Source organism: Pungitius pungitius, chromosome 9, assembly GCF_949316345.1.
Source record: "Pungitius pungitius chromosome 9, fPunPun2.1, whole genome shotgun sequence".
NCBI lineage: Eukaryota > Metazoa > Chordata > Actinopteri > Perciformes > Gasterosteidae > Pungitius > Pungitius pungitius.
The window spans coordinates 18,674,254-18,700,687 of NC_084908.1; the positions used below are offsets into that span (position 1 = coordinate 18,674,254).

Genomic DNA, 26,434 nt, shown 5'->3' on the forward strand with positions numbered 1-26,434 from the left:
ATTGGTGTGTATTTTCCAGTCGTGGTGTTACATATGTGCTGCAGTATTTCATGCCTTTGTTTTGGTGAGTAAAATCGTAAAAACCGGAAATACGGTTCATTCTGTGTAGTTCCACAAACGGTAGGACCTTTCTGCGATCGACTATTTGTTCCTGGCCAGTCCATGTTAATGGAGCTCAGAGCGTTAGATGAATATTTTAAAAAGCCCCGCGATTTCTGCAGCGTTCTCTCAAACTTACTCATTTGTAAAGTTGTCGGTCCGCTTACCGCGATGTCTACAAAGCAACTGGCCAGGTAAGCGATCGATTAACCGTGCTAAATCAACTTACGGCAGATAAACACGACGCTGTGTCTCAATATGGAAGCGGGATGCGTTTCAACCACGTTCGGATACGTTATGTCGCTTTCAAATGATCGTTCCATAAACCTTTTACTCGTTAAGGCTAAAGTAGATAGTAAATTAATTGAGTAGTCTTGAATCCCTTCCTCTCTCCGCAGAGAACTCGGATTATTGAGGCAGCGGAGTAAATCCTCAAATCGATCGAAATCCCTCCTATCAAGTAAGTGTGATTATTTGTTTTGATGAGGATCCACTTGTCATTACGCCCTATTACACTGTTACAAGTAATAGTGTCTGTTTCCTTTTCAGATCAAATATTTCCATACCTTATTGTCATTGATTTTGAGTCAACTTGCTGGAGGGAGAAAAAAAACTCCACTCAGGAAATCAGTAAGTGTCCCTTTCTTATGTTGTGACATGTGGACCGATTCCCCCCCCTCACTGCCTCTTTCATCTCCTCCTGCCGTGCAGTTGAGTTTCCTGCGGTTCTGCTGAACACGTCCACGGGGGAGATCCAGTCCGAGTTTCACGCTTACGTCCAGCCCCAGGAGCATCCCGTTCTGTCGGAGTTCTGCACCGAGCTGACCGGGATCACGCAGGTGGCTGCGTCCATCCAGACGGCGCCGATGGACCTTCAGGTTAAAAACTTTGGCATTTCATCTGACATCTTCGTGTTTTTTTTGTTTTGTTTTTTTCCGGTCCCACAGAGCCAAGTGGAGGCCGGGATCCCCCTTCACATCTGTCTGTCTCGGTTCAGCCGCTGGCTGCAGAAGCTGCAGCTTGAGATGGGTGTGGTTTTTCCCAACAGAGCGCCGAGATCTTCTGCACCTTCGCCTTCCCAAAAACTGTGTGCTTTCGTCACGTGGTCAGGTACGTTCTCCGTCGTGGTAACCTCCAGGCGCCGTTTCGCTCATCGGTTTCAGCTAAAGGAACATCACCGTTATCTTCCAACGTCACACATTGGCCTCCATCCTCTTCGCCTCAACCGTTTGCTTCCACCATGTTGGAATTTTGCAAGTGAAATCGATGCACCGAGTTTCAAAGGCGTTGTCCCCTTCGATGTGTCTCCGTCAGACTGGGATCTGGGAGTCTGTTTGCAGTTCGAGTGTAAACGGAAGCAGCTCCATAAACCTGATGTGCTCAACAGCTGGATCGACCTGAGAAGCACCTACCGGGTGAGAGGAAGCTCGCTCGCTCTGCCTTCACGCCTCTGTATGGTATTTTAGCAAATAGTTTAGTGTTAATAATCATATCATCACACCAATGAGGGGCCGAGATTAACCGATTAATGTGGTACTTTTCAGCTGTTTTACGACCGAAAACCCAAAGGCCTGAACGGGGCACTACAGGATCTGGGAATACAGTTTTCAGGGAGAGAACATTCCGGTGTGACAAAAAAAACAAAAAAAAACACAAACAAATAATCCGAAACAGAAAAACCGACTGGATCTAAGCGTCTCTCGCTGGTCCTCCTCCCTCAGGTCTGGATGACTCCCGAAACACTGCTCAGCTGGCGGCGAGGATGATGAGGGACGGGTGCGTGATGAAGATCACGCGGAGCCTGGAGAAGGTGAGTGGCCGTCGTCCAGCGATGCCTCCCGACTCCTGATACCCCCCCCCCGGACCCCCTTTGGTCTTCCCCAGCGGAACCTGATATGGATTTTGACCTCATGGTGGATGAGGCTCGTTTGATTCACAAAGTCTACGTGTAAAATGTTTTAATTTGTTTTGACGCCTCGTATAAATAAACAAATGTATCTTTAAACACTGACATCCATGACATTTTATAGCTTTTTCGACGTTGGTTTGAATTCAAATTGTATATTTACGGACACTGAAGAAACAAATAAGGGCGAGATAAGTGAACGAAGAGTTAAAGGGAGAATTTCTTTGACTGATTTTTCAATGTAGATCAGGAATAGATTATATTTTATGAGTCGATGATTTATGTTTTTAATGTTCTCATAGATGCCATTAAGGGTCAAACCCATGTTTGGAGACACCAAAAAGCCCGAAAAAGTGAAAGACAAAAACTCCTCCACCACAAACAGACCTCCGTCGCCTCGGCTTCCCCCGGAATCCTCCTCAGAGAACATGTGCCGAAGCCTGATCTCACCCAGGACGCTGCTGAGCGGCGCGTCCGTCAAAGCCGTGGCTGTGGCCAGCGTTTCCGCGCCGGTTGCCATCAGCTCCCCTTCGCCGCGCGGCTGCCTCGGCCGCGGCCTTCTTCTCTGCTCGACTACTCTGGCCTGCGTTTCCTACCCGCCTCGGCCGAACCAGCAGCAGGGCGACGCCGGCGCACCGGGGGGAGGGGGGCTTTCCGTGGAGCTTTCCGTGGAGCTTTCCGTGGAGCCCGAGGAGCGGTGCGGCTCGTACGACGACGTGGTGTTGGAGGCGGAGGACGGGGACGCCGTCGGTGGAACGGGGGGGGGACCTGAAGTGGATTACGGGGCAGATCTTGGCGATGGAGCGCACTCGTCCGGCGGCGAGGTTACGAGAGACGACGTGAGCGGCGAAGACCACGCCGAGACTCCGAAGGGCACCGGCCGGCCCTCGGCGTCTGTTCCCTTCAACGGAATCAGGCAGCGCCCAACAATCCCAGAGCCCAGTACGTACTTTGTTGAGCCTAAAGCCGTTTCTCGGGACTCCAACCAGCACAAAACGGGATTTAGATTCTACCGAGAAATACAGGAGAAACGAGACGGGCCTCACAGAATCACTGAAGCAAACACACCCGCTTTGTTCCGCCACTTGATCCCGGGAAGGACCTCCACGCCGTACGCCTCATCTGCCCGGCCCAGAGCAGGCGCCACAGATCACAGAGAGACTCCAAAATCCTCCTTCGCCATCTTCACGGACCCAGCGCAGCCCTCCTGGGCCGGGTCCCTGCGCGGCCCCAAGAAGGTGCTCGCCTCCCTGTCGACCAACGCGCTCTCCTCCGCGGCGAAGGGAGGTCAGAGGGTCACGTCGCCGCTGTGTGCTTGCGGGCGGCGCGCGAAGCGCCAGGTCGTGTCCAACGGGGGCCCGAACCAGGGCCGAGGGTTCTACTGCTGCCCGGTCCGGAGGTCGGGCGGCGGCGGCGGTCGGATCCAGAAGGGCTGCGAGTTCTTCAAGTGGGAGTCGGCTCTGCTGAAGAGCGGCTCGGCGCCGGCCCCCGGGTCTTCTGTCTCACTGTGCGCGATGACCCCGAACCTCGGCCGTCCACCTCAGAGGTCGATGCTGAGGAAGAGCTGCTGATGCAGAGCCGAGGGTGGACTCTACCTCAGTCACATGGACTTTGTAATATTATGTTGTGATATGATATAAATGGGATGTAATGTGATATTATGTTTGTGATATGATACGAATGAAATGTGTCAGAAATATGTGCTTTGTAAAAGAAAAGTGAAAAATAGAATAGATATCCTGAAGCTGTCATTTTATTGACGTTTGGCCTCCATTCAAAATCTTCCATTTCATTCTTTTTAATTATGTAGTACACATGATGTTGTTTCACGATCAACTAATGCAATCACTTAATGTGAGTGATGTAGTATTTATTGAAATAAATCGCACAATAACCAACAATAAAATGTTGAATAAAATAACAGTGGTGGTTTGAATATAATATATAAATATACAGCTTCAACTGATTTCCCAGTTCCAATTCAGATGCATATATTACATGGTTAGATTTAGTGATGTATTAATGAGCAGTAAATCAATTCAATGTGACAGCTGGCAATTATTGGCTTCGTGTATTGAATTAATCATTTCAAGTTTGAAATAAAAATGGCGATTTAGGAGTAAAAGTAGCATAAAAACAGAACTATTTACGGACCTTACGGTATTGTTGCTAAGCACATTTTTTGAGTAAATATAATTAGTTGTAAGGCACGAAGTCAACAAAAGCGAAAGAGGATTCGCTTGTGTCCCTCCTCGAGCGCCGTACAGGAGAGCTCAAAACGTGCCATGTTGTGACTGAATGGGACGTCGGTTCAGACTTAAATGGGGACATCTTTTGAGACCTAAATGGGGACATCGGAGACAGCGGCAGTACAATTAGGCGGGAATGCTTCGTCGTAAAGATCCCACACAACTTTCACACCGTCGTCTCAGCGCATTGTTTTTTTTTAAATCTCTGGAATCGTAGCCTCGACTGCCAAGCTAACGGCTAACAGTAGCCTAAGGCTAGAGAGAGAGAGAGAGAGAGAGAGAGGGGTGTGTGCGGGGGGGGAGGAGAGGGAGCGAGGCAAGCAACGTTACCCAAAACAACTGCGTAGCCCGCTGCCATCACGCTCTGAAACGCACGACAGGGGTTTATTTTTTATATTTTTTTATATATATATATATTTTTTGTCCATTGCTTTAAGAATCTCCCGCCAACATGTCGGCCGCGTCCAGCGACCCGAAGAAGCGCGGCAAGAAGCGGTACGCGGCCGGGAACCGGCACGGCGGCAAGCGGTGGAGGGGCTGCCGGGAGCTGGAGGTGGGCATGCAGGGCATCCTCATCACGTGCAACATGAACGAGAAGCGGTGCACGGCGGAGGCCTTCAACCTGCTCAACGAGTACGCGGACGAGCTGCTCGGTCCCGAGAAGGTGGGTTTCCGGGAGCCCGTTGTCACGTGCTCCGTTGTCCCGTTGCTAAGTTACCGGTGCGGGTTCGGATGGGAGCTGTGCCGTCCAGGACTTCTGGTCTTCTGGTATTATTAACTGCCCTTTTCTCTTGAACACAGCTGCAAGACAACAATGCGAGCAACAGTGAAAAGGAGGAGGAGGAGGAGGAGGAGGAGGCTGAAGAAGATGTTGATGTGGCGCTGAAGAAGGAAGTCTCCCAGCTGAAAACATCTGGAGCCAAACAGGAGAGGCGCTTCCAGTCTTTAGAAAGCGGCGCAAACAATGTCATCTTCATCAAAACTCAAAATCTGGGTACGTCCTTTTTTTTTAATAAACTGATCATTGGTGTGTATTTTTGATGTCATTTTTTTTCACAATTTCCACAAATTTGTCTTCCTCGTGTAGAATCCGACAAGCTGGTTCATCACATCCTGTCTGATCTCCAGGCAACCAAGAAGAAAAAATCCCGCGTCATCCTTCGGATGCTACCGGTGAGGAGCTAAAATGCACCAATGTGTTTATGACTGATGCGATTCAACAGCTGCAATATAGAAGGACATTGAGTTTATTCAAATGCGGTGCAGCCAGATGTGGAGAAATTAATCTTCATCCCGGTTTTCTTCCCACCCAGGTAACTGGAACATGCAAGGCCTTCGAGGAAGACATTCTGAAGTACCTGACTACGTTCCTGGAGCCTTGGTTCAAGACACCAAACTGCGGCACCTACCAGATCGCCTTCAAGGCTCGCAACAGCAGCCACAACAAGAGAGAAGAAATCATCAAAGCCGTCGCAGGTAGTGTCGGCCTCCCCCCCCCCCGAGGAGTTTGATTTGACCTTTTCTGGTCGCCCCCGTGAGCCAAACCGCTGGTCTTCTTCTCTCAGGTCTCGTGGGGAAGCTGAACCCGAAGAACAAAGTCGACCTGACCAACCCGGAGCTGACGATCATCGTGGAGGTCATCAAGGCGGTGTGTTGCGTCAGCGTGGTGAAGGACTACGCTCTGTTTAGAAAGTACAATGTCCAGGAAGTGGTCAAGGAAGACGCGCCGAAGCCCGACGGGACGGCAGCGGCGCCGACGGAAACGATCACAGCCGAGGAGGAGGAGGAGGAGGAGGAGAAGGATGCGCTCGGCGCCGAGGAAGAGACGAAGGGAGACGGCAACGTGAAGGAGGACGAGAAGCAAGCAGATGAGGACAAAGGGGACGGGGAGTAAAGGCTCATGGTCGTTTTTCATTTCTAGCAAGACGTCGTCTTTCATTGTGACGTTGTGCTTTTGTTTTAAAATTTAGTTTTTTTTCTTGACAAAAGATTCTGAGTTTAATCTTTTCTTTATATTCCTAAAGATGTTTATGATACGTTGGGTACAAAGTGAAATGTTCACTTTTGAATGAAAAGGGGATTCATGTATTTTCTGTACACATCACCATTTTGCAGCATAACCGCCATCAGGTTTTTAATGCCAAATTTGATCATTTTAACTCTGAAGCGGTCCCTAAATTAAAGTTACCTGCTTGTTTGAACAATTTTCAACATGTCCTTATTTTAACGTTCAATTCTAATAATTAACGTGCGGGATGGGGGGGGGGGGGTCACTGACCTGGCAGTTCTTCTCTGCACCACACGATGGAGGTAATCCCTCAGCCTGTAGAGACATGGTGAGACGTACTGTGGCTCTTCTATCAGCAGTCTTCTCATTTTCAACATTGCAACCATGTTTAAAAGTCTCCTTTTAAAAAAAGGGGCTTTTGCGTTCATGTTAAAGAATGCATTATGTCGTGGGACGATTTGGATGAAAGAATTCAGCTTCACGATTGTGACTGATTTGTGCAGGAAGAGTTCATTGTTCATGCAAAGTCTTTATTTTTGCTAACCAAAAAAGGGGGAAAAAATGGGCTTCTTGGTTCCCCTCTCATAGTCCACCCCACTGCATGCTGGTCCTATTCCTTACTCATTACCCAATTAACAAAACAAAAAGTTTCTCATCTCTGTCCATCAAAACTTTTTGCAACGGTCACGAGGCGCCGATGGTTCGTCTTTTCAAACTGTTCGCCTCCGTTTCTCGATCTCTGGGGGGAAAAAAACCCAAACCCGGGATTAAAAATGGCCGCGCAAACGAGAAGTGGTGCACAGCGACTGCCACGTACACCTGACTCCCACGCGCGCATTAACAGGACGGTGATTCCCTCTCTGCTGGTTCTGCTGCTGCTGCTGCGACCCCGACGTCGTTATCTCCGCCGCCTTCTGCAGGAACTCACAAATTGCATCGTGGCCCAGCGCTCCGGTGGCCCCAATCAGCGCGACCCTGCCGAGGACGCTTTTCCCGCGCGTCGTCGGCGCGTTTGCCAATTAGACGCCGTGGCCGACGTGCACTGATTCCACCCCCCCCAACTGTCAGCTGAAATGAGATAGAAAATAATTATGAAAACAATCAGGAAAATGCAGCTTATTGAAATGTGGACTCAATTCATAAAACAAGCTTCACGTAGCACCTGACCTGTTCAGGTGCTACGTGAAGCCTCATCAAAATTAAAAAGCGTATTCTCGGCGTTGCCTACAGGAGAGCAAACAGCCTCTGATGTTTTAATTGCCCCCGAGGCCACTTCTAATTAAACCTCCGCTTGCCACCGAAGGCCAAGGAGGCGCGAGGGGCACACGCACCGACCCGCCCGCCCGCCCGCCCCGGGACTCTAAATGTCAGAGGCCTGTGAAACAATGGCATCCAGAGGGCGCATGTGCACGCGCCCCCCCTCCCTCCTCCCTCCTCCCCCCTCCCGGGGGTCAGGATTAGCATCCGCTGGCGTGGCCCCCATATCTGACCTTTATGAGTGGCTAAGTAGTGCTCTCCAGGGTCTCGTTTGTCTCACTTTACCCCGAACGACGGGCCTCCTCTGTGGCGGAGCGGGACCGGCGCGTCTTCTTGTGGTTAGAATCAAGTTTAACCTTTCATGTGGAATAATTAACGACAACACTTCATGATGAAGTGACACGAAAAGCGTTTGTGGTTTGAGTTTTCACTGCTTCGTTGCTTAAAACCTGACTGACATCGTCATCGCTCACAGTGGCGAGACGCCCGATGACTCACGCAGTCGCTGCTCTGAATGTATCCCACGGGCTTCGTGCTTAATTCTGCACCAGAAATGAATTCACGTGATTCATCCTCACCGCCTTAGAGAAGGAGCTTGTGTTAATTCGGCAACCCGGTGGAAGAAAAGGCCATTTTTACTTTGGAAAAAACAGTTTCTTGCTTTCAGTCAGATTGTTTAATATCATTAAAAACTGTGTTTGTTTCAAAATAAAGGCTTGATATTGTCCTGTGTTTGCATATGGACGCTGTTATATATATATATATAATGTACATATTCTGTCCTGTTCCAGTAATGCACGTTGCAGACTTACTGTACCATGTGACACCTGGAAGGGTCCAAACCTCTCGATTGCAAACCTATTAAAAAGTGGAAGTATTAATACACCACATGTGGTGTATTAATACTTCCACTTTTTAATTAGTTACAGGTGCATTGCCTTACAGGAGTGTGGGTCCCATGAGCCTCAGAAGGAACCCCTTTCAATATATATTTCATAGCAGTGAATGAATCATTGCAGAATTCTGACATATTTGGGTTGTTGATTTTTTATTTTTTTTTCCTACAATGACAAAATATTGATAAAAATGAACTGCCAACTAGTTTAATGTTTTATTTAATGTGAATCGTGAGTAGTAGTAGTACTAACTATGTTTGCACGTGCCAATAATGCAGCACAACGAACGGAGCTCATTGGAATCTGCAACGTCGTCACGAGCAGAGCAGCTGTGACCCAACGTTGTTGTTTGCTTAACAACAAATTACAATTCCCACAGACTCCGGGCTTTGTCTTCCTCTCGCACGTTCTCCGTCAGAGCCGTGGTGCGGGGGGGGGGACTTTTGTGTTAATTTGTCGACTCCTCTGTGTCAGTTTGCAGCTTTCCAGATGCTTTCTCTTCTGTCGCACACACACACACACACACACACACGCACATGTCAATAGATGCACACAACAATGATGTATTTATTTATTTATATCTATTGTTGCTATTTGGAATGTGGTTTGGAGGTAATCTATTTCTCTGAGATTTGCTGTGTGTGTGCGTGTGTGTGTGTGTGTGTGTGTGTGTGTGTGTGTGTGCGCGTGCGTGCGTGTGCGGCAGCCAGCTATGTGAATGGGGTTCAATAATGAGAAATGCTTATCAAGCCTCCGCAGCCTGTCGGCTCGCTGCTACCAGCCCGTTACCCTCCAACGGTCCTACAGGTGGGTCCAGGAGGGTTCGTATTGACTCCAAACATTCCCCATTTGTCCCCGCAGAGAGGCGCCGACCCGCGGACGCATTTTATTGCTGAGGATTATGGGAAGTCATTTGTGGAGGAAATAAAAAGGGGGGAGGGGAGGGGGTATTTTTAAGGAGCTGTTGTGGAATTAGTTTCCTTAATACCTGGGCCGGAGATGCTGTTTGAATGCAAATCGTCCTTCATGCCATTGGAACGTGGACGAAGAGGAGGAGGGTTAGTTTTTAGGAGACAACTGGTCTGGCTGAAGTGAAGGAGGCACAGAGGGGGGAGCACAAGTGAACATCAAATTCAAGAGCGGTTATTCCTACACACACACACACAGAGACAAACACACACATACTCGTTCTCATCAGCGGTATAATCCTTGGCTGAGGGTGCTTTCCACATCCCCGGCTGGCTCTTGCTGCAAAGGGACGCATTTTAGCATAATGCTAACAAGAACCTTGACAATTAGGTGGACAGCAGAGGGGACGTGGGGGCAGAGGGGCGGCAGGGTGAAGACGTGCATGAAAAGATGGAGAAAATAGAAGAACAGGAGACTGCGGAAGGAGGTGGAACTGGGACATCAGGCCTGTGACTCTAAAAAAAAAAAAGCTTTAATTACTTTTCTTTCATTTCACTTTCCGCTGATCACAGCTGAGAGGGAACTGGATCAAAGGCTCGTGAGACTAAATTCGCCTTTGTATTTAAGACACAGAAAGAAACTCAGCATATGAATTGCACCAAGACTCTCAAGATTTAATTGAAGTTGTGTTAAATTTGGCATTTCTACAGGCAACAAACACACAAAGGTCAAACCTGCCTTGAATTCTACCTTTGCTAAATGTATACTGTTCAATTTTTGGGAAAGTTGGCAGATTGAAGGACACTTCTGCATTTCAAAGTTCCTTTTGAGCAAAACACAGAACCTGAATATGAACAGCTTATATATCATTTATCACATTCCCTTTGTTTGAGCTGCAGTGTCATTGTCCACTTGGCTTTACATTGGGTTAGCTTAAGTAAGCTGATTAGCTATTAGCAAAAGCTATTAGTGCGATAATATATAAGTTGACCGAGCAACAACAAGTCTTTTAAGAAAGTAAAAACAACAGAGGGAGTTAGCTAACATGAAACAAAATATAGAATATAAAATAAAACAATATAGCGATATCAAGTGAAAGGTGGTTAGATGATTCCCTTTTAAATCTAGCTAATCGATAGCTAATCATTAGCTAAACAATGACTAGCCTCACTTAGCAGACTACACTCATGAATGGGGTTATATTGTTGCCAAAAAGGCATAAAAATAAAACCTTATTGTAACTTTTTCAGGCTGTTACACGACGTGTCGGCCGACCTGAAAACTTTAACCTCCTTTTCTCAGCTGTTTAAATTAAACGTATGTCAGAGATATGTGGATAGTTCTAAACCATTTGGGTGGCTTTATTCCGTTTGCTGCCCTTTCATTTGTTAATTATCTGTATTTTTCAGGGGGGGAAGATCTCATCGGATTGGATGGCGAGTGTGACAGTGAAACATGCGACAGACAGACACAGGGGCTCCTCCAGAGGACACACAACTTTAACAGGATTGGAAATGGTACCGACCAGCTGTAGGAGAGAAAGAGAGAAAGAGCAGGGGATGAGAGTCAAAGTGGGAGGAAGGAGGGCAGGCCGACTCCAGGAGGAGTGTGGCCAGATCCGCTTGAGAAGGAATTAACTCATTTGGCCGCAAAAGTTTACTAAAGGACGCGTCCGCGTTGTTTTGCAACAGCTTGGCGAGATGGACGAAGGAAGGAAGGAAGGAAGGGGGGGGGATGCTGGTGGAAGGGAGCGAGCTGTTGGGATGAATGAAGCCGTTGAGGACATCATCAAACACCCACAGGCACAGCAGGGGGGGCCTCGGGACACAACCGCCTGAGAGACGGTCGGTTGTGGGTGTGTGTGTTTGGTTTTGTGTTAAATAAACCGTGCATCTGCGGGGAGAGGAGAACAGTGCGTACGGGGAGCGTGTGTGTGAAGAGGGGGGGGTGGGGGGGTTACAGGACTCTTTACTCTCCATATTTACCCCCCCCACCACCACCACCACCCAACCCCCCTTTTCAAACGCACAGACCGACACGTACACAGTCCTGGCCAGAGGTTCTTTGATGCTCGTCGATACCGCTGCGTGGTGATGTCATACGCCAGGAGAGCCAGGGAGGGGAAGCACGATCAAAGGAGGGAGGGAGGGGATGAAGACGCAGGAGAGGATATCCAAGACAACAGCGGGACAAAGATGGCGACTCTGCTCCTGCGATGGGACGTCTGCCCGGGCGTCCAGACCTCCCCCTCCCGGACCGGCCGGGGAGGGCCGCCCCCCCACCCCCGGCGAACGCAGCAGGTGCACGCCCGGGGTCCCCTTGTTCTGAGGAGGATGACCGCCGGCACCGGGTACCGGGACCACCGAGCCGACCGCAGCCTCCGCCACCGCCGGGCTAGCACGGTAAGCTCCCACCCCACCCACCCACCCACCCACCCACCACCACCCCCCTACCGTAGCCTCCCGCGGCCGTTAAACCATCAAAACCCACGGCGCCCCGGACGTCTGGTCACCGTCGCTCCATCGCAAGTATTTGTCACGAGTTGCCGTTCTTCCAGATGATGCGTTTTCTTTTCTTTCTTTTTTTTTTTTAACCCATTTTCTTTCTTTTTCTCAGCTCCTTTCATCATGGTCTTTTTGGCCATTTAATATAGGCCTCACTTTGCCATCAAAGGCAGCACATCAATTGCCTTGACTCCCCGAGTGTATGTGTGAGGGGTGAAAGAGAGAAAGGGAGAGTGGCGAAAAAAAAAAAAACAAGAACACCACGTATCGAAGATCAAGGCACGCTTTCATGCCTGATTTTGGCCCTGGTTGTGGTTTGCTTTCCATCATCTTCCCATCCTCCTCCTCCTCCTCCTTCTTCTTCTTTTTTAATCGTCATTTTCGGACTTAACGCGCTCTCCGAATCCTTCCGACGCTCGCCCCCCCCCCCCCCCAAAAAAAACCCCCGTCCGCGGCCCGAAATCCCGGCTTTCGCTGAAAAAATGAAATCAGACGCTTTTGTGGAGCCGTTGGAAGCGAAAGACATTTTCTTTTCTTCCCCTCGTTTCTTTCTTTGAGAATATTGGGTAGCTTGAAGGCTACTGGGCCCGGGAGCTCTGTCCCAATGATGACAATACGTGAAACAATATTTGAATAAGCAGCAGGAGGGCAGGCGGCTAATCCACTGTGGCTAATCCAGTATTGGTGCAGGCCATATTGGTTGCTGGAGTATTCAGCCCCATCACAATACACATCAGCAGGACGCCATTGCGGATATAGTGACACTCTTACTACAGGCATGGCTGGGAAAGGCCAGCAGATGGATGGATGGGTAGGTGGATGGGGTGATGGACGGATGATATAGAGATGTACGAATTAAAATGTTGAGAAATCCACGATTGCTTTGTTTCAAATATTGCTTATTATTTTGGTGGATTTCAATTTGTGTTTTAAGGAAGGCAACTGAGGGAACGGCAGGATTGAGATCTTAAAATAAAAGAGGTTGTGAGCTTTGTCCGTCTGTGACAGTGTCTCCTCTTCAAGGAAACAAACACAAAGAGACTCGTAACATCGGTATCTCCAAACCCCCCCCCCCCATATATCCAACATTAAAAAGGTAGATACGCCCTTATCCTTTCCATTGGAGCCACGCAAAAATGCTCGTCTCCAATTAATTATCTTAAAGAGAGGGAGGTCTGTTCCTTCTTTCAAGAGGTATATAATGAAGATTTCACTCTCCGTGAGCATCTAAATGGGTCTTTGTGCCCGGGAGGCCCCCAAGAGATAAGCCTGTTTCTGACAGGCCTCCGTACAGACGCCCAAAGCTGCTGTGGCAGCTCGAACAAAAGGACCCCTGAGCTGGACCAGCACGCTGACAAAAACCTCTGTCTCGGTACTATAAGGGGGGGGGGGGGGGGGGGGGGGGGCGCCTCAATTTAGGAATTAATAATCCAGTTTTATCTTCACTGGAAATGTTTGTTTTAATGACATGCTTGAGCAGCTGCAGTAGACGGACAGATCATGGTAATGTTACACGGTGATAGCAACATATCTGCTGTGATATTGTACAATTCTGCGGGAAGTCTGTTGGGGGAAACCTAAAATGTTCTCAAATAATTGAGACGATTCATCGCATGCGTTGATGTAAAGGTCCGACGTTGCCATGGAGCCACCCCTAGTTATGGCTTTGCGACGTTTCCCCCGTGAAGGAAAAGCACAGGTTGACGTTGGTGAGACGGATTCCATTTGGTCCGTTTCAGCCTTCGGGTGTCTCTGGCTCAGCGTCACAGAGATCTGACTTTGGACACCTGTGCTTTTTCATGACAGGTCACAATGCTTTGAGACCCCCCCCCCCCCTCCCCCCCCCCGGTATCGAAGGTGTGACGCAATCTCTCCATGATTTTTTGTTTAAGTGGTAAATACATCAAATTTCTCAAATGAAAAAAAAAAAAAATCACAGCAATTTTCAGTCATTCTAAATTTACATCAAAATTCATAAAAGCTTGAACTCAATTGGAAGCATACTATATTGATTACAATACTAGGTCTTACATGATGTTGCAGTGTTATTTGCAGAGTTTGTGCGCATTAAATGAAATATAATGTTGTATTAATAAGCTTCGAATGTGCTGATAGGTGGATTGTGTTACTGGGCTGTCCTTGCTGGTTCCCTGTTTCCAGCCTTTGTGCTAAGCTAAGCTATCGTTGCTATGAGTGGCATGGACTTTCTCTTTAAAAGCGATGGTTCGGGTTATTCAAAGCGGGGTTTTATGAGGTATCTGTCAGTGACCTACAGAATATGGGGGGGGGGGGGTGTGGAGGGGTGTTGGGGGGGTTGGAAGATTAGAGAAGCGGACATGTGGACCGGGGGCCAGCTGCAAAACCTATTTCAGCCACCTGAAAGAAAGCCCTGCATAGCAATAAATCAATAACGTCGGATTAAGTGAACGCTACATTTAGAACATCCTCCAACGGGCCACTGAGCTGAAAGAGAATTCTCTCTCCTCTGTTCTGGCTTTTTAGAAAAGGGAACGCAGGTAAAAGTTTTCACTTTTAGGTTAAGTTTTATATATATATTTTTAGGTGACCCTTATGTTTAAGATGCTGCCTCGGTCCACACTGAGCGCGGAAAATAAACCTCGCACAACAACCCATACTCCATTAAAGGCAAGGAAGCAGGTGAAGCACACGTCAGCGAGTTCCATCCGGTTCGTTCGTACAGAAAGGAGAAAGAACGTAGCATGCGGCAATGTGCATTACTGCCCCCCCCCCCTCGACGCCCCCCCCCCCCCTTCCACTCACCCCCTGTGTGATGACCTTTCTTCAGCTACGAGCTCAGACCTCTACTAGTTCTCCCACACACACACACACACACACACACACACACACACATTGTCAAGGTTCATTATAGATTCATAAGTACCAACGTGCCCCCCCCCCCTCTGCCCCCTTCCTCACCAAGACATCATAAAGGTCAAGTTCATCTTCCTCAGTATTCTCTCTGTGGCTCCCTTCCCTCTCTCCTCCTTGTCTCTGGGGGCATCGCAGCAACCGTCACAACACCAGCCTGTTGCAGCAGGAGCTTGTGCGTGTGTGTGTGCGTGTGCGTGTGTGTGCGCGTGTGTGTGTGTGTGTGTGTGTGTGTGGGGGGGAGGGGGGGGGGGGGGGTTGTTGACTGTTATACAAGCCAAAGTGATATGAATACGGGTCCATAATGAGGCGCTCAGCGCGTACAGTCTGCTGCCAATCAAACGCACTGTGAGAACATTTCATGGTCATTTTGTCAAAGCGCTGAAAGGCTCCTCTGAGCGACCTCACACTGTGGTTCTTCTGTTCAAGGGGCAAGTTCAACTGTTTTAGGCTCATAAAATCAATGTCCAAACCAGATGCGTAGTATCTGCATGCTGAATCATCGATGTGTGACAATATTCGGGGAGTACCGGTGCATTCAGAAGATATTCATTTGTAATGTTGTTATAATAATACAACACAACAAATATTTTAAGCTAAATTGGACCAAAATCAAAAAACCCAAAAGAAATGTGAAAAAAAATATGCCTGGTGCTCAGTTTGATTTTTAATGGTGATTTTTTTTTCTCTCTCTCTCTTTGTTCAGATCGCTATGGATGAACGGTCCATCCATGGGCGGACAGAGTGGAGGACAGGTGACCGGACCTCACCTGAGTCACCTGACCCTTCCTTCTGCTCGTGGGACGGCTGGCCTCGTCAGCTTTCAGGAGCCACCTACACAACTTCTCTAACGTCTGCGCATCATGGTTTGATTCTTTGTAATTGATATTTGAAAGAAAATACTAGCCCTAAAACCAATCATTTTACATTTACATTTATTTATTTAGCTCAGTTTGAATTTGTAAAATTAGGTTTAATGTAGTATAGTACATTCTTATCAAATAAACATATGGTGCTGTTAAAATATACAGTATTTCCCTGTGAAATGTAATGGGATATAAAACAGTGTACGAGAGCACACCAAATGTACTCAGATTCTGTTACACGTGTCACTGTTAAAAAGCATCTAAAGTGGCGTTTGATGAGTTATTTCTTCAGTAATACATTCAAAACGTTCATTTAAAGGGGCGTGACAATATGAATGTAAACTGTAGCCTAATCTCTCTCTCTCTCTACCCCCTCCCCCCTCCCACATACACACACACACACACACACACACACACACAACTACCTGCCCACCTCCTCCCCCCCCCCCCCCCCCCACACACACACACGCACACACACCCACAGACCGGTGGCAGCCCGGTGCTCCTGACTGACAGCCCGGCGGAGGCGGCTCACGAGCGGGATGCTGCGGTGGCGGCCGCGGCGCGCTCTCTGCGTCCTGTCAGTCACCCGTCCAGTGGAGGTGGGCTCCTTGGTCTGAACACCTGTCTCCAGGTAAGAAAAAAAAACATTTTTCTCAGTGTTTTCTCGCCGAGTTGTGGGTTGTGGTGATATTTTTCTCGCATTTTAAAGTCGGCTGATCGCCAGAAGCAAAGTGAGCTTTGTCACCTGCTTGTTTTTTTCTTCTTCCTGATGCGCAGCATTTTATCTCAGCTTCAATGCATTCTGAAATTTCATTTATCTTAAGAGCAACGTGCGGCACAAAAAAAACTTTGTATTCACCCACTAATGTGCTAATTAGAGTATATTATATATTAGCAGTTCTGCGTTCATCCCCTTCGGGTTGTGGGGATTATGTAATGACATATTCGTGTCGGCAGGGGCGCTGTTGTGCGTGATTTCACTACCCTGCCATAGAACTGTGACAGATAGAACCGTTATTATGTATAGACTGATGGTTAAATTAACACAATCTTAAAGTGATAGAAAGTAACCAACTGTAGCTCAACTACTGTCTTTAAGTACGATTATGTGGTACTTGTAGTGTATATCCACTATGTCAATAGAATGTTACTTAAACCTACTGCAGTGATGAAAAATAATTCGATACATTGATTAACTACTGTATATACAGTTCTGAAGTTCTGACACTTCACTTTAGGATTTGAAAAAATATACATTTACTACATTACCGGAAAATTATTGTACTTGTACTTCACTACATTTATGTACAAACCATAGTTACATTAACAGATTCATATTTTAAATAATCTGTAATGAGCATCTAAAATAAAATAATTAAATTAGCCCACACGTTAACATGCTACATACATGTGAATCATTTAGTAATAAAATAATACACAATAACATTAGACTAACAGAGGAACTTTTGCCATGAGTTGCTTTTAGCCACTTTTCCTCAAGGACTAGGGCTTCGTGAGTAATTTCACTGAGGTAAATAATGGAAATACTTGACCACCACCATGAAACTCTCAGCCTGCTGACCCGCGCCGTGTGTGTGTGTGTGTGTGTGTCTTCTATCGGTTGTAGTTACACAAACGAACTACACACCGCGCGGCGTCGGCGCGCACGCATGCACGTATTCGCTCGCGCTGTATTATTGCTCAGAAACCAGCCACCATGGGGAGTTAAGAGGAGGGGAGGGGGGCAGTCGACGGGTCATTTTCGTTAATATTTAATACCAGAAAGCTTCCCATATGCGGCGTTTCGGAGCCCACAGTTCGCGCCACTATCCCCAATGCTGCGGATTACGGGGACCGGGCTCACAGAGACGGTAAGGGGCGAACACTTTGGCGGAAGAAAAAAAAAAAAACACGGGACGTTAACGCGACCGAGCTAAGCTAGCGAGCTAACCAAAACTAGCTAGCTCGGGCGAGCTAGCTAGCTGGCTGGCGCTGCAGGCAGCGGAGTGGAAAAACGTGCCCTCGCCTTCTTGTTTTGTTTGATCTCAGATCGGCCGGCCCGATGGCGTTAAATGTGTTTGAAAGTTGACGTGGCTCCCCTACGAGTCCCCCCCCCCCACACCGGCTCGGCTACACGTACAAAGTGCGCTTTCGTCGGAGTGTTTTTTTTTGTGTTGTTGTTGCACGCAGGCCCGTCTTGTGTGGTTGTAGAGTTTGTTTCTCTAACGTTACCCATCCCCCCACCGTCTTTGCAGGCCAAGATGAATGAGATTCCCCCACTTCAAAGCAACGGCAGTCTATGGTGCTGAGCTTTTGCTACATGGGGCTAGCTAGCCCTAGCTTGTTAACATCAGTTGGTTATTGAGGAAACTGGATGTCCGGCTACACGCGAAGTGTGAGCTTTGTTTTGACAACTGTTAGCGCTAGCGTGGGGGAGCTAACGGTTCGACCGACGACTGGGAACTTAATGGTGAACTTCAGCTGGGAGATTTACCCCACAGGACGAAGTCAAGTTTTCTTCAACCGGGCTGGAGTTTTTTTTTTTTTTAAGTTGCTAGCCTCACCTAGCCGACGCTACCAACAACAACGTAGCATGAGCTAACGTCTATTTGTTCGCAGGTTTAAGGTTACGTTTCATAAATCCCATTCCGCCAATGTCTGCAGTCTTTCAGACACCTTCCTGCTCCTTCTAAACCACACTCGTGTGCAAACCTGCGCCAGTCTATTTTTACGTATCCGTCCTGCTTATCGTCTCATTTCGTTGCTTGATAACTCTGCTGCGGTCGTGTACGTGTGTGTGTGTCGTCTGACACAACGAACGGGGCTGGGAGATGAATCAGTAACTTTCTTTTAAAAACACACTTTTTTTTTAAATTAAAGTGTCTTAATGGTGTCACCTCTCCCGGCTAACTGCTCCTCTTGCTTCCATTTTTCAGGGTGAATTGTTTGCCAGCGAAACCATTGCCGGAGGGGAACGTCTGACTTCTCCCTTGTGCAATCAGAGACATGAGTGTTGTCAGAGAATTACATGGGATCGGGTACAGGGGCGGCGGCGGTGGGGTTGTGGCCTCTCTCGGCGTCCCTACCCACTTTACCGAGGATGCTCCGCGACCCCCGGTCCCTGGTAAGGAGGGATCTGATTTGGACCCCCCGGTCCAGTCGGCCAACAACCGTCCCAACACCCTTTCCCAAACCCTCGGCTATCCTCCGTCGTCTTCTAAAATGGGGGACCTATCGAGCTACACGCCCTCCTCGTCGTCGGCGACCCCGCGGCGCCCGGACCTGGACTTGGGGTACGAACCCGAGGGCTCGGCGTCGCCGACTCCGCCGTACCTGAAGTGGGCCGAGTCGCTCCACTCCCTCCTGGACGACCAGGAAGGCATCCAGCTGTTCCGAAACTTCCTCTGCCAGGAAGGCTGCGCGGACCTTCTCGACTTCTGGTTCGCCTGCTCGGGCTTCAGGAAGACGAGCCAGGAGAAGCGGGCGAAGCTGGCCAAGGCCATCTACAGGAAATACATTGTGGACGGAAGTGGGATTGTCTCCAGGCAGATCAAAGCAGCCACCAAGAGCTTCATCCGAGACTGTGTGGGAAGGCAGAATCCAGACCCCGCCATGTTTGAACAGGTAATGGAAACCCCGGGTTGGATGTTTGTAAATGTTCCTATTTACAGCAACGCATGTCGGATTACACAGGCAAGTGGAAATTGTTATAGATTCCTCACACGCCGTCTCGTTTCTTTGAAATTGTCAGGTGAAGACGAGCGGTTTCGAGTGGTTGTGTATGACTAACTCGGTGGCAGGATACAGCGAGATTATATGTGACCCAAAAAGAACCACAATGAGATCTGTTGGCAGTGCCATCTCCACACTGGTGCTCGGAACAGTACCTCAACCCTTTTCTCATATCTCCCCCCCCCCCCCCCCCGTACACAGTAGGGGGGCCATGGGTTCCGGCCCTGGTCCATAAAGCCATTGGTTCCTTCATGCATTCAAAATGCAGTAATCGTACCAGAGAGCTTTGACGTTTTCCTTGGTTCCCTGACATGTTTTGTGGTTGTATAAAAATGTAAATAGTATTTTAAAATATGTGACAAAGAAGGAGTTGGTGTGAAAAATTCCACAGTTGTCTCTGCCAAATCACAGACTTTCGCTTTTGGTGAGTAAACCACAACAGAAGATCAAGTTAGGCTGAGGCTTAGTTTTGGGTTATTTTTTTTTTCCGCCCACCTTTCTTTGCCCGTAGATCTCTTCAATGCTTTCTGCCCCCAGCCTCGAGTCCCGCACTGTGGTTCCTCACACATCACTGCTAATTAACTAAGTTACACAGAATGAGATTAGGTAATTACCATAAGGAACTTAATGAGGCTAGCCCGTGTTCACTGCAGTAAACCCTCTCTTCTCTCATGCATTTTAAAATCTAGCTTTTTTTCCTTTCCTTTTCAGATTCTGTGTCTGTTAAACCTCAATAAATACAATTCCCATCCTCTCTACTGGTGCGGCCTGAATGCAACTAGCTAAATGCCTGGGGTGGGCATCAGTTTGATATAAAACTCAAAGCCGTTGTGTATATAAATATGTGGCCCTAAACTAGTGAAGCAACATTGTGTGAAACAAAAGTAACCAGATTTTGGCCTTTACGTTTCCACGGAGGACGGCGCTCTCAGCAGTGACCGCTGTGTGACCGTCACATATGACGTGCATCATATGAGTTGCTCTGTTTGTCAAGGATGCCAAGCGGCCTCCTTTGTTTTTTGTGCCACCGCGCCGTAGTGACCGCCACGTTTGTTTGTTGGTTCCAGGCCCAGACGGAGATCCAAGGCATGATGGAGGAGAACACCTACCCGTTGTTCCTCAAGTCGGATCTGTACCTGGAGTACACGCGTACAGGAGGAGAGAGCCCCAAGCCCAACCCCAGCGATCAGAGCCCTTCGTCGGGGCCTGCCAAGCCGGTGCCCGGGTACTTACCCACACTAGCTGAGGATGAGGAGTGGAGGTGAGACGGATGCACAATTGATGTCGTCTATCGCACAGGATTCATGCCTGTCATCCGGAATGATTCAACAATAAATGACCCCGACTCTTCTACGGCGCTCCGTGCGGCACTAACGAAGCGTAAAGACCGTCCCTGATGTAATTTAATCTGGTTTTAGGTGTGCAGAAGGTGTGAGGGAGGCGGAGGAAGAGAAGGAGGAGCAGGAGTGTAGAGACACACCAGCTGACAGGCTGACGCAAAGCCTGCTGATGCACACGGCGCCGCACAGAGCAGCGACCACCAGGAAGAGGCCCGACGCCAGGGAGTACAGGTGTGTGTGTGTGTGTGTGTGTGTGTGTGTGTGTCTCAAGCTTCAGGAGGAAGACGGCGATGTCTTACTATTACGTCCACTCCTGTTTTCTTATATGGTTGAAAATAGTTTTGTGTTAATACCACCATACCATTTTTTCTCTTTTTTTCCATTGTGTTAAAATGAGTCGTTACTGAAACATTACAAAATAATAATGAACCAAACCTGGCTGAGTTGGAAGCAATCAAATTGAGAACTTCTCCTAGCTCTGTGCATGCGTGTGTCTGCGTGTCTGAGTATTTGTAAGCGAGCTCACCACACCACCTTCCCCACGCCCGTCCTCAGGCCGTGGAGGGAGCCGGTGAACCCGTACTACGCTAACATGGGCTACGCCCGCGCTCCAGCAACCAGTGCCAACGACAGTGAGCAGCAGAGCATGTCGAGCGACGCCGACACGATGTCGCTGACCGACAGCAGCGTGTGAGTACGCACCGGCGAACCCGCACCGGCTCAACGCTTCTCCCGACGACGAATTGGCTTCTCGTATCTGAGGTTTGATCGCTGCTTATCTGTGTGCGTTTGCAGAGATGGAATTCCTCCGTACAGATATCGGAAGCAGCATCGCAAAGAGATGCATGAAAGTGCCAAAGCCAACGGACGTGTGCCCCTACCTCATATACCTGTGAGTTACACACACACACACACACACACAGTCGACCTCCCGTCAGCATTCATATCGGTGTTCGTGCAGCATAACGGTAACACAATCCCTGGTGACCCAATTGTGAATATGTTTACTGGCCGATGCATTGTTATTCATTAGGATATCAAACAACACATAGCTGAAGGTAAGTTACAGGACCACACAATGGCAGACAGACCGATAATTATGAACTCCGTTCCTGTATTGTTTGTAATTAGTACATTTTCCTGCATAAATCTATCTATAATTCACCAGTCAATTTGCAAAAATGGCTTCCTCAGCCCATCTAAGGCTGTGTTTTGTGTTCAGCTGTGTATGAATTGTGTTCTTCTTTTTTTCTGTACACAGCGCACGTACCGCATGCCAAAGGACATCCACGTGGAGCCTGAGCGGTTCGCAGCAGAGCTCATCTGCAGGCTGGAGACGGTTCTCCGGGAGCGAGAGGCTCAGGAGCGACTCGAGGAGAGGCTGAAGAGAGTTCGAATGGTGAGTGTTTGGGCGGAGCGGCAACTCCTCACGGATATTTAGACAATGGTGATGGTGTAGTTGGCTCAGTCCAACATGCTGATGATGAAAATCTTTGGTTGGTGCAATTTGTCTTAAAGAAGAAAGAGCGTCGGGATTTCAGGGGTTAACTATTGCTGCAATAAACACATTTCTTCCATGGTGTGTTTTCAGATTAAAGATTTCCCTTTAAAATATGTGAGACATGCAGATATTATTCAAGTTTCAGGAACATTCTTTAGGAAATTACATCGAATTTACGACGTGAGCACAGTAATTTCAGTAAGCACAGCTGCATGTAAAGTGACACATTAGTTGTCATTGTCCGTGTGAAAAGTCGCTGTTGTGCTCTTATTTCATTGTCTAAACAAACTCGGATTACTGTTTTTTTTGTTGTTGTCACGAGCTCCCCGTCACAATAAGCTCTATACACTGAGGACGAAAGCTTAACGGTCCTTTGATCCAAAGTCATCAGCTTTAAGTCTTACAGTTGCTGTACACAATGTAAGTCTCTTAATTAATACTGTCCAAGTTATAGATTTAGTTGCGTGTATTTTTCCTGCCGGAAGATGGATTAAACTCTATTAAAATTCTGTTGAAATGACATAGTTAAAAGTAATTGGACTGTTCATGCAGATTTGATACAATTCAGGCATTAATGTCTAGTAGTTTGATAAAAGCCGTCGTTGATGCATTTTTCTCCTCCGTCTGTCTTTGTGTGTACTAGCTTGTACTCGTTTCTGGTTAAAACTAGAATGTTTTCCTCCTTCTGTCAACAGGAAGAAGAAGGTGACGATGCTGACGTCTCCGTGGCGCCCTCCGTGTCCTCTCACAGCGTACCACTCCCCCTCGCCTCCACGCTCCCTCCTCTCTACGGCGCCCGCTACTCGGAGACCACCGCTAACGCGGCGGTCGCCACCTACGGCGGCCTGGTTGCCATGGAGGACTCCCAAGACGACGACCCGGAGTCCATCTTGGACGAGCACGTGCAGCGCGTGATGAAAACGCCCGGCTGCCAGTCGCCGGGGGCGACCAACTGCGCCTTAGGGGGGGGGGGTCGGCACAGTCCTCCCAAATCATCCCGCTCACCTGAAGGGGGGACCGGCCCGCCTCACTGCCCTCCGGGGAGGGGTCACGGCCTGCCTCCTGCCGGGGTCAAAGGTGAGCTGCTCTGCGTGAACCCCCCCCCCCCCCCCCCCGCTACCCGTCGTGCTGTGCGCTGTGTTGACTGGCTGTGACGTCATCCTCCTCAGGTGTTCATCACCACAAGCAGTTGTACCACCACAGAGGAAGAGACGGCCAGGAGGAGGCGGGCCCTCGGTCTCAGACCAACCTCATGTGGAACGGGGACCCGGCCGGCCAGTACGCGGGGAGAAGTCGTAACTACGCCGACGGGGCCGGCGCCAGCACGCTGGATGGCCTGGGCTACAGGTAGGCGGGGCCGCGGTGGAATGTGCCGCTGCTGTGCGTCGCGTGGCGTGTTTTTTTTTTTTTCTTTCTTTTTCGGGGGACCTGAACTGTGGTCGTGTCCCTTGTTCGTCCTGCAGCAGTAAAGGCAGCACGCTGTCACGGCGAGGCTGCAAGAAGACGTCGGAGACGCTGGGCAAAGGAGAGGAGAGCGGGCGTGGCCTGGAGGGCCAGGTGCCGCTGGAGGATCTGGAGAGAAACCACAAGATCCTGCAGTGGATGATGGAAGGAGACCGACAGAGGAAGACCTCCCATGGGTGAGTAATATTAGGTTTGCTCGTGATTCATATGAAAAATGTTTACCTCATTCTCATGGTTGTCATTTTCAATATCCAAGTGATCTTATGATAATCTACGATGTGCCAGAGTCAGTAGTAGCAGTAGCTAGAGCACAATTAGTAGCACACGGTTTAGTATTAACTAGGCAGCGGTGTCCTTCATAGCTTCCATTATCTGGTTCTTGTTGGTAGAGAACTAAGTTGGTTTGTAAAATCGACATCTTACCACCGAGATATTCAAAATGAACACAAACGCCGATCGTACGAAGTGGTTCCGGGGTTTTAGTCTCCCCCCCCCCCCCCCCCCCCGTCGTTGATCCCCCTCTCCTCTCCTCTCGCCGTCCCTCCAGCGGCAGCACCAGCAGCTCGAGGAGGACGGGGCCCAGCAGCGAGTCGCCGCGCCCGACGTCGGTGGAGCGCCCCGGGGCCGTGCACCCGTGGGTGTCGGCTCAGCTGCGCAACAACCCCTCCTCGGTGTCCCCCGCCGTCCCCGGCTCGGCGTCCACGCAGGTCCAGCCCTCGCACCCGTTCATCCAGGACCCGGCCATGCCCCCCAACCCGGCCCCCAACCCGCTCACCCAGCTGGAGGAGGCTAGGAGGAGACTGGAGGAGGAGAGGAGGAGGAACGCACTACAGCAGGCCAAGCAGAGGTGGGTGGCGACCGCTCACCTTTTTTTTTTTTTTACACCTCTGACGATCGCGCGTGGTGTGTTTTGACCCGGCGCCTCCTCCCTTTCAGGCACAAGTCCGGTAAGAGGCAAGTGTGCGAGAACATGACGGTGGCCTACTACTTCTGTGGAGAGCCGATCCCGTACCGGACCTCCGTCAAAGGCCGCGTGGTGACTCTGGGCCAGTTCAAGGAGCTGCTTACGAAAAAGGGCCATTACAGGTGAGAAAGTCCACATAGTTTGTGCTTGTCAGGGTGGGACTGCCACCTTTTTTAAAAAAAAAACAATTTCCCAAAGGTGCTGTTTTAAAAATTCTTTTGGCTTCTTCATAATCCAGCACGTCTTGTGTTGTGTGCGCAGGTTCTACTTTAAGAAAGTGAGCGACGAGTTTGACTGCGGCGTGGTGTTCGAGGAGGTTCGTGACGACGACGCCATCCTGCCCATATTTGAGGAGAAGATCATCGGGAAGGTGGAGAAGGTTGACTGAAATTTGCGATGATGACACAGAATTGGGGGGGGAGGGGGGTGGTGTCATTTAATATGAGGGAAAAAAAAAGGAAATGGGAAGAGAACATTGTGGTTTGGATAGAAGTTCAGCTATGAGAGGAAAAAAAGAAAAGAACGAACAAAAGAAAGTGGAAAGATGGAAGGAGCCATGTGTGATGGAGGGAGGGCGGTGGGGGGGGGGGGGTCGGCGCGCTGCATGGTGTATTAAGGAGGTGGAGATTTGTCGGCGCCCCGGATCGAACGCACGTGAAGCTCGGCCGTAACAAACGAGGAAAAGGACTTGAATGATTTCTCCCCGCCGCGGACATTCGGGAATGCGCTGTTGAAATCAGCTGTCCGACCAGTCTTCCACTTCCACTGCGATGGATGGGGGGGGGTGGGGGGGACCGCTGGGAGGAGAGGATAAAGTAGTCTTCCACCTCTGCTCCGGAGGAGTCTGCCCTCCGCAGACCATCACGATGCTGCTACATTACCACGGAAACGTTTTCAAATCGGTGCTCGGGACAGTGAAGGAAGCGGCTTCGTTCCACTCGGGGGGGCTCGCTGCCTCTCCGCTGTCTCCTCATCAGCTGGTGACGGGGGGGGGGGGGGGAGGAGGGGGGGAGTGTTTTTGGGGAGCGGAACTATTAGTCCGCTTCTCCTCTCGTCGGACTTCGTAGCCTCAAAACAGAAACCTTCTCACCCTTGATTCCTAGATGTCATGTAGTGATCTCTCACATCAATATGTTCAGACAACAGTTCTCCACATAACTTGTTTACCAAAGCTACATATTTTTGATAAGTCAAGTATCCTAGATACTTGTTTCATTTTATTTGAATTGTGTATGTACAAGGCAGGTACTATTACTTATTAATGCAGCCGTATTTCGTTATATCTCCACTTAATGTCGTATTACTCTGTATGTTTTGAAGCTAGTTCATTAGTGATTTCAGGGCAGCCTGTTTTTTTTTTTTTTTTTTTTTTGTTCCTCCATCTCTAAAATACATCCTTGCACCTCACTTCTGTACTGTTAACCCGCGAGTGTGTAGTTCTGTTTGCGATGCGTATTTTTTATTTTTTCCTCACTCACAAGAATCCTCATGAAAGAGAGCAGCGCACACACTTATGGAGTGCCTCCTCCGACCACAGTCACACTGTCACCTCATCTCTTGTTTGTTTTTTGTTAATGCCACACTGCGTATGTAACTGTACTCCGTCTAGGTGCCTGCCTGCCTGGCCAGTGCCGTCGCTATCTAGAATGCTTATCTGAAGCGTGTTGGTGAGCGAGCGTGTCCGCCTGAACTCCAGCCAAAGAGCACACCGTGCGTGCCGTATGCCTTCATGCGTGTTTCCGTCTGTGCAGTCCACAAGTCCACGGCCATTAAATGTGTTTCTCTTTTAATCACGAGCAGGTCCCCAGAGGTCAACATCTGCAGCTCGTCTCAAACAAACGGGTCGA

At 49.0% G+C, this 26,434-nt stretch overlaps 3 protein-coding genes across 4 annotated transcripts; all 3 read left to right on the forward strand.

The window, feature by feature from the left end:
- Nucleotides 1-136: 136 nt before the first annotated feature.
- Nucleotides 137-4,171, forward strand: eri2 (ERI1 exoribonuclease family member 2). The gene is made up of 9 exons (XM_037471941.2): nucleotides 137-293; nucleotides 498-559; nucleotides 649-729; nucleotides 811-938; nucleotides 1,047-1,209; nucleotides 1,414-1,514; nucleotides 1,644-1,725; nucleotides 1,821-1,909; nucleotides 2,308-4,171. The coding sequence occupies exons 1-9, from the start codon at nucleotides 163-165 to the stop codon at nucleotides 3,574-3,576; spliced, it is 2,106 nt and encodes a 701-aa protein (XP_037327838.2). The 5' UTR covers nucleotides 137-162; the 3' UTR covers nucleotides 3,577-4,171.
- Nucleotides 4,172-4,556: 385 nt separating this feature from the next.
- thumpd1 (THUMP domain containing 1) lies at nucleotides 4,557-6,459 on the forward strand. Its single transcript, XM_037472128.2, has 5 exons — nucleotides 4,557-4,918; nucleotides 5,056-5,248; nucleotides 5,342-5,427; nucleotides 5,568-5,730; nucleotides 5,820-6,459. Exons 1-5 carry the CDS (start codon nucleotides 4,706-4,708, stop codon nucleotides 6,146-6,148), a joined length of 984 nt encoding a protein of 327 aa, XP_037328025.2. The 5' UTR covers nucleotides 4,557-4,705; the 3' UTR covers nucleotides 6,149-6,459.
- A 5,162-nt stretch (nucleotides 6,460-11,621) lies between these two features.
- Nucleotides 11,622-25,133, forward strand: LOC119217885 (axin-1-like). Of its 2 annotated transcripts, XM_037471900.2 has the most exons (15): nucleotides 11,622-11,726; nucleotides 15,424-15,583; nucleotides 16,068-16,217; nucleotides 18,523-19,210; nucleotides 20,386-20,579; nucleotides 20,737-20,889; nucleotides 21,214-21,348; nucleotides 21,454-21,550; nucleotides 21,920-22,057; nucleotides 22,855-23,236; nucleotides 23,329-23,506; nucleotides 23,623-23,799; nucleotides 24,171-24,470; nucleotides 24,560-24,709; nucleotides 24,849-25,133. In XM_037471900.2, the coding sequence occupies exons 4-15, from the start codon at nucleotides 18,593-18,595 to the stop codon at nucleotides 24,973-24,975; spliced, it is 2,649 nt and encodes an 882-aa protein (XP_037327797.2). In that variant the 5' UTR covers nucleotides 11,622-11,726; nucleotides 15,424-15,583; nucleotides 16,068-16,217; nucleotides 18,523-18,592; the 3' UTR covers nucleotides 24,976-25,133. The 2 variants fall into 2 exon arrangements, with proteins under 2 accessions (XP_037327797.2, XP_037327796.2); XM_037471899.2 differs by lacking the exons at nucleotides 11,622-11,726; nucleotides 15,424-15,583; nucleotides 16,068-16,217 and adding an exon at nucleotides 16,911-17,457.
- Nucleotides 25,134-26,434: the final 1,301 nt, after the last annotated feature.

What these genes read in the sequence shown, in the direction of transcription:
- LOC119217885 (XM_037471900.2), top strand. Translation starts at nt 18,593, where the DNA reads ATGAGTGTTGTCAGAGAATTACATGGGATCGGGTACAGGGGCGGCGGC. An exon ending in TCGCTGACCGACAGCAGCGT is followed by an intron (nt 21,349 to 21,453) that starts GTGAGTACGCAC and finishes GTGCGTTTGCAG; the next exon opens with AGATGGAATTCCTCCGTACA. An exon ending in ACGAAAAAGGGCCATTACAG is followed by an intron (nt 24,710 to 24,848) that starts GTGAGAAAGTCC and finishes TTGTGTGCGCAG; the next exon opens with GTTCTACTTTAAGAAAGTGA.
- thumpd1 (XM_037472128.2), top strand. Translation starts at nt 4,706, where the DNA reads ATGTCGGCCGCGTCCAGCGACCCGAAGAAGCGCGGCAAGAAGCGGTAC. An exon ending in AGCTGCTCGGTCCCGAGAAG is followed by an intron (nt 4,919 to 5,055) that starts GTGGGTTTCCGG and finishes TCTTGAACACAG; the next exon opens with CTGCAAGACAACAATGCGAG. An exon ending in AATCATCAAAGCCGTCGCAG is followed by an intron (nt 5,731 to 5,819) that starts GTAGTGTCGGCC and finishes TTCTTCTCTCAG; the next exon opens with GTCTCGTGGGGAAGCTGAAC.
- eri2 (XM_037471941.2), top strand. Translation starts at nt 163, where the DNA reads ATGTTAATGGAGCTCAGAGCGTTAGATGAATATTTTAAAAAGCCCCGC. An exon ending in ACCTGAGAAGCACCTACCGG is followed by an intron (nt 1,515 to 1,643) that starts GTGAGAGGAAGC and finishes GGTACTTTTCAG; the next exon opens with CTGTTTTACGACCGAAAACC. An exon ending in TCACGCGGAGCCTGGAGAAG is followed by an intron (nt 1,910 to 2,307) that starts GTGAGTGGCCGT and finishes ATGTTCTCATAG; the next exon opens with ATGCCATTAAGGGTCAAACC.